This window comes from Mytilus edulis, chromosome 12 (assembly GCF_963676685.1).
Source record: "Mytilus edulis chromosome 12, xbMytEdul2.2, whole genome shotgun sequence".
NCBI classification, from domain to species: domain Eukaryota; kingdom Metazoa; phylum Mollusca; class Bivalvia; order Mytilida; family Mytilidae; genus Mytilus; species Mytilus edulis.
The window spans coordinates 28,772,611-28,783,099 of NC_092355.1; the positions used below are offsets into that span (position 1 = coordinate 28,772,611).

Below are 10,489 nucleotides of genomic sequence, written 5' to 3' on the forward strand. Positions count from 1 at the left end.
AAACGTTTACTAAATTCTTTCACAGATACAAAGATATAGTTTGGTAAGATACCAAATACATGAAAAGCAATTATAATATACCTCGGTAATGTGTATACAGTGTGGTCTGTTCATGTTTGTCACTATTCCTGCTGTTACTTTTCAAAACTTTTTTAATTCTGTACAAGTTACCTATTGTTATGGTCTCGTCATGTCGTATATTCGACACATTACGATGAAAACCACATCTCAAGATGGTGTTAAACTAATAAATCGTGTCCTATTATCAGAATCCTTAATTGGTTTATAATTATATAGAAATTATAGAAACAAATAATTACGAGGTTGCTGAAAAACGTCTGATATTTATATGTATCTTTACTACAAGTTTTTATACAAAATAACCCTGTATCAATGTGTGCATAACAAACGATTACGATACCAAGCAATAAATGATTGCTTATATTGACTTAACTTTCAGTGGCAAATATACCATACATTGCAGGGCAACGACAATTCAATAATCAGTGTAATAGGCAGGGTCTGCAATTCTAGTCGAACGAGATGACGGCTAAATCTCGAGAAAAGAGTAAATGTTGAATAGGAGCTCGCAATGTGCTTTTTACTAGAGAGTTTAGGCAAAGTATTTGAAACGTTCAGATAGGGTGGCACTTTCATAATGCGAGCCATCAGTTTTAATTCCCCCATTCCAATCTGACATGGTTTTTTATTATTTTTTTCTGCAAAGGCAAACAGACTCCCAAGGAAGAGGGAGTCATTCCCTTCATACGGTAACTTGGCATATTTCTTAATCCCCGTGGGATATGATTTGTGTGTTCTTCAACAGCTGAGTGACATTTTGGACTATCAGCATAAGTAAAAGAAAACATGTTATAATTTTTTTTTTTGTAGAAATCAGTTTTTAAACAGGATTACTTTATTATAACAAGCTTCATCTCATTATGATGGTTCACTAGTTCAACGTTGTGCATTGATAAGACGAAGGGTACCACATGTGGACCAGGAACAACTTATCCTCCCGGATCACCTCAGTTTGTAAAATTGTTCGTCCTTTCGTTCCCTTTCGATTTTTAAAAATATTGAATATGTCATTCCGGAGTTACGGAATTTTCACCCTTCAATGAAAGGCAATTTTCCATAAATCTCGCACTAAATCCAGGATTCCTGAATTGATTTCCCAAAACATAAAAATCAAGAAAACCGTTTCGGACGCATGCAACTTATAACGTGTTGTTTTAATTTTTAACAGCACTGGGTCGATACCGCTGATGGAGGACTACAACATTAACGGTACCATTTTTTCTGCACTAGATGCGCATTTCGACAATCAACGTCTCTTCAGTCCCCGAGGGTATCATCAGCTCAGTAATCAGTACTTCCTTACTGACATGATTTATAACAAACTTTTTAAAATTGCCCATTTATAAATTTTGAATTATAAAGAAAACTTAAGTTTCAACTCCCTCAGGCAAAGTTCTTCAACGTTTTTGGACCTTATACATCCTTGGCTCACAAATATTCGGATTTGTGCGTTCCTGATGAAGGTAAATTTAGAAAAGCGCTTCGGACGCATGGAATTTATAACGTGTTGTTTTTATTTTTTACGTTATTGTGGGGATTGATGAAAGGAAGCTCCCTTATTTTTTTTATTTTTTTTTTATTTTTTTAATTTTTCCGGTTTGTCGTTTGAGAGTTATGGAACTTTGACTCTTACATTTAAGATAATTATTCACAAATAAAACACCTTTTCCAGTATTCCTGGATTGATTTTCTCCAAACTTTACTTTATTGTTGGGATTGATGAATGGAAGCTAGCTTTTAATTTTTTAAATTTTCTGGTTTGTCACTCCAAAGATATGAGACTTACGTAATTGTTGGAATTGATGAACATAATTATGATTACATGCCTTTGAAATATCCCATTTTAATCTTGCAACAATCTCAATATGCAGTATAAGGGCGTATCATTTGTCTTCCTTCGACAAATCAGTTTTGAATCTCCCCTTAGAATCTTCAGCCTCTTGATTTATATTTCCTAAAACTGTTCAATTTCGTTAAAAAAATAATAAGCATTCTCCATTTTGCATACATAATTGTTGTGAAATTTAATGTATATCCCCGTCCTAAAATTCATCTATTGTTGACCCTATTTTCTTTCGGATTATTTTCGGAATTATTATAAAGAAATGAATTAACAACAGTTGGAATATATTTTAGGTATACATGCTTGCTTGTCTGCAACGGTTCATTTACATTGTCCATTGGTCAACTGAAGGACAAGTTTTCATGATATTTATTACAAACACTTGATGTGTATATAATTGTCGCAATTTGCACATATCTGTTTGATGTCGATATTTTCTTTTGTTTTCATTTTATTATCTCACTGATCAAATGTTTTATTCTGCAGTAAGTCCGTGACCAGATAGACTTTAAACATAACATTTAGTCATTTAGTCAAAGACAGCAAAACAAGCAAGACATTTTAACTGTGCACACTGGTTTTGCTGTTGGATTGATGTCTCAATTATGTACATGTATATCGTGTGTAATATCTCTTGTACGATAGTTATACATCTTTGGTTGTCAATTTTTTGTATCATATGAGCGACCCTAACGGAGGTAAAACAAGAAAAGCTCTTTGACCACAACACATTTGTAAAGTGTAATTTTAATTTTTATGATGATAAACTACTGCTACAAGAATATTTTTTTCTTTTTTATAGGATTTTCGTTTCTACGACGTACTTAAGGAAACCTTATATTACAATCACAATGTCATGAGAAATGTAAATCAATCTTTGCTATCTGAATATATTGATGTCAATATGCCTGGTGAAATTCTAGAATATTGAGACTTGAAACGGCATTTATTCCCATAAGACGACATTGTTGCTAATTTTGTACCATAAAGACCTATCTATGCTCCGCTGATTTTGTAGAAACGAACTAAAGTTGTAGTGTCTGATTTAACATATGCACGAAAAACTTTACCTTCAGTAAGTAACTCCTTCCAAGCACATGTAGTATCAAATATTAGTCTTTTTGTGTATGGCTGATCGTTTGAGAAAATAAAAATCCCATCAGTTACAATATGCTAAGTTTCTTAGTCAGCCAATGAGTGAATATATATTACTTCATGCAATATCACTCAAAGGAACTAGTTGGACATTTTTTAACAGCGCAGTTGTAGAATTAGGATTCAAAAGAACAGAATTTCATACATCAGGTGTATTGTTTGTCAGAAAGAGAATTAAAAGCAAACTTTATTTAAAAATAATGTCACAGACAGTTATTTATTCAAAGATAACACACATTTATAATTCACTATTTCGGGACACTATTTTGATCTGCATACAAAATATTTTGACCTTTTTCATATATTACGTCATACTTCTTTACTACACTATCCAGGTAAAATATTCTATGAATAAATTACACAGTGGACTTCAAACGCTAACTAGTACATGTTGTAAGTAATCTTTTAAAATGTTTTCTGCCGGAAACTTGTGGTTGCATTTGTTTATTTTAATTTCACTGCCGATTAAAGGACAAACATTTTTACAAGTCAAAATATTGGATCATTCATTCAAAATTATATACCTGTCACAAAATAGTCAGATACGTAAACATTGTTAGTAGTATCATCAGATGTGCTGGTGCAATCAATAAAACAGCAGCACAACGACGCAAATAATTGTGTGCGTTTGTAATGTTATTTGTGTATATTAAATGCTTAAGTAATTGGACGATCTTTCTTACGAGGACAAAAGATAATGTACACAGTAAATACATTAATTATACGCCTTATATATAATTACATGTACGTATTATAGAATACAAATACAATTCACGTATCAAGGAGTCGACCATTTAATATTAGGGGTGGAGGGGGTGGTTTTTACCGGATTGATAATTTTGTTTTAACTTTTGTAGACATTTGTTTCATGCATTTTGTGTTGCAGAATATTAAATTTCATTCTGCCTTGTGCAAAGTTACTTATTATGAGTTCTTACCATGCCAAGTTATCTCTTTTGAAAATCATCCTGCCTCTCTTCCAAGAAAATCAAATGGTTACTGAAGACAGTGAGACTCGCTGCTGATACTTTAAAGTACTAAGATGACTAATGTACATACAAATAAAATAAGGAGATATGGTATGATTATCAGAGACAATTATCCACCAAAAGATATGGATATTTGTACACATTTGTTTCATGCATTTTGTGTTGCAGAATATTCATTTCCATTCTGTTTTGTGCAAAGTTACTTATTATTAGTCCTTACCATGTCAAGTTATCCATCCATTCAAAATCATCCTGCCTCTCTCCCAAGAAAATTGATACTTTAAGAGTACTAATGTACATACAAATAAAATAAGGAAATATAATATGATTATCAGAGACAATTATCCAACAAATAATGGTTACATATGGATAATGGATGTAAGCATTTTTAGGTAATATTGGGTCTTCAACAATGAACCAAAGTCAGCAATAAAAGGCCGGACAAAACCCGATTCGAAGCTTTTGTTCTAACTGAAATGAAGAGAATGTATTACATGTGTTGCATTTTTCTCATAAACATGTAAGTTGATGTACAAAAAATCTATTTTTTTCCCCAGAAACAACACACGAAATATTCATCAAAAATCAAATCAGAATTAGAGAGTGATTACGTGTATGAACAGCAAAGTTGTGGAGCGTATTTTTACCCGTCTTTCACGGTTTTGTTGTTTCTTGGTTAGTATCTTGTAATTCAGAGCGTAGCTATAGATACACAAACAAGATTGGTTGATTTATTGATATTTGGTGTTTAACGCCACTTTGCGAACTATATGCTATTTCGTGGCGGCTATTTTTTTTAATTTTTTTTTGTTGTGGAGGAAGCTTGAGTGCTCGTAAAGAACCACCAACCTTCGGCGGGAAAACTGGCAATCATAGTGAATTAAGATTGGAGTCAAAGGCGCCTGTCACTTGTGAGGTTCGAAATAAAAACCTCAGTGTTGACAGGGAAGTGATACAGTAGAAGAACTTCTTAGAACACTCAACAGCCACACAAAGAAAGTGTGTTGAATAACATTAACTATTGAAAATCAAATCCATAAACTCATTTTAATTAGTAATTCAATCTTAAGGATGTCGCAATCGGGCAGGGACTCAATCGGTTAAATCAATAATTGTATTTCTGCGAACACTGTCATGGTTGAATTTGACTGAGAAATTTAAGGATAATGCTAGCTACTTTCCATTCTTATTTATAATCTCTATGTGAAGTCATAGGAATACAGGAACAAGTAAGGTATTCATGATGTATTCATTTGTCTAAAATCATAATGATTGGTGTCTTACTTTATCTTGACAGATACAAAAGAAGAACTTAATAACTTTAACTGCATAAGTTAACGCAATGGACAGCAGCCTGATAAGATGTAAAAGGGTGACAAAAGAAGACTATGAGAAAGTGATGACAATATTTCCCCCATCAGAGATATATAATGGCGGTGACTATCTTCCTGATTATTTTCATATGCTGATTGATATGCCAAACAACGAGATGTATGCTGCTGTCATTGGAGATACATTTGTATGATTATTTTCTTAAGTTTTAGAACCACAATATTAAGATAAAATGGTTGGTTATCTCCCTTGCAACATGCGGGTATCTGAGATACCCTTGTCATATATGTTTGAGTAAAACAGAAACATAAAGACAGGAACCCAGTATATGCGTTTCACGTGATGTTTTATTATTCGTCATTACTTTTATACACTTCATCTTTTAACATCATCACAACGTATGTTTATTCTATGTATTCAATCGTTAACAATTCATGCTTTAGAAAAGATGCAAATACGAAAAGGAGAATAGAAAAATCGAAGAGACATCAAAATTAAAATGGCGAAAAACGAAAAAGACATGATTAAAACAACAATCGACAAAAACTAAAGACTGAGCAACAATAATCTAACCAATAACCGGTGTTACCACGCGTGCTCTGGAAGGGTAGGCAAATCTTGCACCAGACTCATTTCATATAAGAAATGAGTTGTACATTTTTCCTTTAAATTCAACTAGTTTGTGACGTCATGACAAACTTTGTATAATTTCAGAACTTATCCGGATTGGAATACATGTCCATAAGTTCCAATGATAAAAGCTATATGTTTGTAAACATTTTTGCATGTTATTAATTTTATTAATTTTCTATGTCTTTAAAAAAAGTGGTGTATAAACTATCTTCTTTTACAATTTTTTTTTTAATATATCTTTTTTTTCTCACGAAAAACAAGAACTTATTAACGATAACTTTTGTTGGTCATCAGTGTCTATCAGTAATGATTTTTATGTTCTTATAAACTTCCAATATTTCAGATTTTGCATTTTGCCATTTGTTCAAACTGGATATGTTCAAGGAACTCAATAAAAAGTTATATGACGGGTGTCAATAGTGGAACAGAACCTGCTGACTCTTCGACAATGGACGAGTCCATCACTGTTTTTTGGGGGATCGTAATTATAATCTTTAGTTATCTGTGTTTAGTGATTGATTTGGTTTTTTTTTTGTTGGTTTCCCATGACAGTGGTATTTTCTGTGTTTCTTAAACTGATAGTTTTTGATTGGACCTCTACAGCATTATTGTCAATTGCTTGTTTTTGATTGGACCTCTACAGTATTATTGTCAATTGCTTGTTTCTGATCGGACCTCTACAGTATTATTGTCAATGGCTTGTTTTAAATCGGACCTCTACAGTATTATTGTCAATTGCTTGTTTTATTATATATAATATGAAAACAAAAATCAAGTTAGGACTCTTCAATTATAATGATAAATATTCTGTGTTGATAATAAATAGATATTTCATACTTTAGGTAGGATTTACTTTAATGACAACTGTGGATGATGGGAGAAGTGTAGTTACTAGGGCAGGGAGAGTTTCCAAAGAATACGCTGGTAAAGGCATTGCTGGAATAATGTTGAAATGGGTGGAGATAGGAGGACCTCTTTACCGACCGGAAGTCATATGGCATAAAACTACAGGAAGTAGACCACATTCACCGTTACTTCAATTGATTAGCAAAGGAACATACAACAAAACCTTAGAACAAGTGCGTATGTTTGGACATACTTCTAATTTCTCCTCCCTTTGATCGAAAAAAAAATTTAATTTTTGCATAAGCCCTTCAAAACATTTTTTGTGTCGATCCGCTCGACAACGATATATTGTGGTCTATAGATTAATTGTGAGATGAGCATGCATCTCTGACAGGTTCTGTTGACGTTGATCTTAATTGCATCGTTCATTGACCATACTTAATTTTGCACAACTAGATATGCTTAAAATAGATTCGTAAGAGATAACAAGCTTAACATTTTGTAAAGTCTTATGTCATAAAATAACAGGAAGTAGAACACATTTACCGTTACTTCAATTGATTAACAAAGGAACATACTACAAAACCTTAGAACAAGTAATTATCTTTAGATATACTTCTAATCTCATTACAGTAACAGTGGCGAATTCAGGGGGGGGGGGGGGGGGACTGAGATGGCGTACGTTCCTCTCTGTTTGATCGAGACAAATATATTTCTTTGCATAAAATCGTCCAAAACATGTGTTGCCTCGACCCGTTTGACGACGATATATTGTAGTCTATAGATTCATTGTAAGATGAAGATGCATGTCTGACAATCCTGTTTACGTTGACCTTAATTGCATTTAAAAAAAGTTAAAAGGCCCAAATAAAGTAAGAAGTTGAAGAGCATTTTCAACCAAAATTTCGAAAAGTATGGTTATCTATATTCCTGTGGAAATATTTCATCATGATTGTATATTTATACATGCATGAGGGTCTGAATGGCGTTTACAGGATAGATAATAATGGGTCGAAGGCGCAGAAAAAAGCCCCCATCCCAAAAAGAAAACGCTATAAAGAAAATAAGGAAGAAAAAAAGAAAAGAGAATATTGGGGTGCTTAAATATAGAAAATAGAGGAAAATGGGGAAATTTATAAGGAATAAAGAAAAATGGCTAAGATAGTAAAGAATACAAAATTGAAGGCCCCTATCTAGACCCTCGTGCCGTTTAATGATGAAGTAAGAATTTCTAAATAAGCGAAATTATTTTTGTTGCTGTTAATGAAACAGTTTGATCAGAATAAAATGTTTAGTTCATTTATTTGGATTTAAAGGAATAAACTAGTTAAATTTTACGCAATTAAATGCTGTGTAAATTTCCTTCATTCGAAAAAAGTGAATAGTGCCTCGGACTTTCTTTAGTTTGTGAGTTAATTGGTTTACTTAACACACCAATAACCTCCTTCAAAATATGTGTTGTTACTACTATTATTACTACAGATAAACGTTGCTCTCCGTCTTCAAATGAAATAAACACCTTATACGTTTCGTTTATTAAAAAAAGGCATTTATGGATTTGCTTTCATCGAGAAAGCGCAAACGTAAACTTGTTAAAGCCAGTGATACGTAAAAACGCTGCAATGTCAGGAACTGTATAAACAAAAAGGACATACACCGAATAAACAAATTCACCTAAGTTCAACTTGGTTTGAGAGAGTTGGAACCGTCGTTTTATTAATAACTTCTTGATTTATGAACTGGTATTTTACATTTTAAAGTATAATTGTTTATGTTATAATATAAATGAATGAAGAATCTCTCTTTTTTAACAGGATTTTCGATTTTACGACACACATAAAAGAACACTACAAAATAAATACTCTAGTGTCATAAGGAAAGAAAATCCTTCGTTAAAATCTGAAAGTATCGACGAAAAGATGCTTGGTGAAATTATAGCATCAACTGACCATAAGCAGTACTTATTCCCTGAAGACGAAATAGTTGTTGACCAGGTACCATATAGGGCTATCAAATCGAATGCTCCCCTGATTATTTCTAAACGAACTACTGTTGTGGTGTCTGATTTAAATTGTCCACAAAGAACTTTACTTTCTATAAGTAATTTCTGGCAAGCACCAATTGGAATGGTTTTTAATTTCAACGCTTATGGTTGTTTGTCAGAGAATACCAATGAGCACCTCATTTTACACTTTTCTAAGTTTCTTTGTCGGCCAATGAGTGAATATATATTATTTCGTGGTATATCAAGCCAAGGAACTAGTTGGACATTTCTGGATAGCGCTGTCGAAGAATTTGGATTTAACAGAAGAACAGAATTGTATGGAACAGGTTTAACAAGTGTCAGACGAAGAATAACAAGCAAACTGTAAAAAAAATGAAATCGAAATACAACTTTTTGTGTATTTCTGTTTAGTTTTAGTTTTTATGAGCATCAGTATCAAAACATCATGTATGGCTTCACATTATGACCCTGCTTTAAAATCAGTTTAACCGAGGGCAATATGAGCTTTCTGTAGTAGAGAGCAAATTATGACCCTGCTTTCCAATCAGTTTAACAAAGGACAATGTGAGCTTCCTGTAGTAGCGAACAAATTATGACCCTGCCTTCCAATCAGTTTAATAGGGGATAATGTGAGCTTCCTGTAGTAGTGAACACATTATGACCTTGCTTTAAAATCAGTTTAACAAAGGGAAATGTAAACTTCCTATAGTAGCGAGCACATTATTACCCTGCTTTTTAATCAGTTTGACAGGGGGTAATATAAGCTTCTGCCATCCCTTTACGTCTGTCTTCCGTCCGTTTGTTGTCCGTTTTACTTGAAAAAAAATTATCTCCTGAAACTATTTAATGGATTCGCTTATAAAATGTAAGTAAAATATCAGTCACGACGGAAACATTTTGAGGTCGATGACGATTTCTTGTGGAGCACATGAAACACCCACCTCGCACGGTTTTAGGTGGGGTCGTATTGCTCATGATTAGTCTATGTATTGTTATTCATTCTTAGTCTTCGCCTTTTCTGTTTTGCCATGGTATTGTCGTTTTTTCTTCGACGTATGATTTTTTTCCCCAGTACATTGTAGTTCAAATTCCTATAATCAAAACCGTTCGCCTCACTCTGCACAACATACTTATTTAATTTTTATTTTGATATGTCATGAATATGCAAGAAATGTTAGGCAAACCAAAATAAAGCAATTATTATCATGATTATGACGATAAACACAAAACATAAGATGCAGTTATCCTGGACATAAATGAAATATTTGTCACTGGACGTTTAACAAAACCAACAATCAACTATAAATAATAATGTTATAACATGAACATGAAAAAAAAAACCAGTTATTATGGTCTACTTAAGCTAGTTTTATTTTAGATAACAACCCTCTCCGTTTTACCAGATAAAAAACAAAAATAACATAAAAACTGCATTAAAGGTTGTCAAATAAATATAAGAATTTCAAAAACCGACACATCATGGCCCCTCCTTTCCATAATTTGTTAAACAAATAGATAAGAATTTGATTGAATGTCTCTACGTACAAAAAAAAATCTAGAAAAAAAAATACTTCCTTTTATAATAATCATATTTGAGGATATTTG

The 10,489-nt window shown here is 32.8% G+C and overlaps 1 protein-coding gene across 3 annotated transcripts; it reads left to right on the forward strand.

Moving 5' to 3' along the window:
- The first annotated feature begins 3,396 nt into the window (after positions 1 to 3,396).
- Positions 3,397 to 9,288, forward strand: LOC139498200 (histidine N-acetyltransferase-like). 3 transcript variants are annotated; one of them, XM_071286553.1, is made up of 4 exons: positions 3,397 to 3,472; positions 5,366 to 5,587; positions 6,876 to 7,112; positions 8,694 to 9,288. In XM_071286553.1, the coding sequence occupies exons 2-4, from the start codon at positions 5,411 to 5,413 to the stop codon at positions 9,249 to 9,251; spliced, it is 972 nt and encodes a 323-aa protein (XP_071142654.1). In that variant the 5' UTR covers positions 3,397 to 3,472; positions 5,366 to 5,410; the 3' UTR covers positions 9,252 to 9,288. The 3 variants fall into 3 exon arrangements, with proteins under 3 accessions (XP_071142654.1, XP_071142653.1, XP_071142655.1); XM_071286552.1 differs by lacking the exon at positions 3,397 to 3,472 and adding an exon at positions 4,626 to 4,743; XM_071286554.1 differs by lacking the exon at positions 3,397 to 3,472 and adding an exon at positions 4,888 to 5,067.
- Positions 9,289 to 10,489: the final 1,201 nt, after the last annotated feature.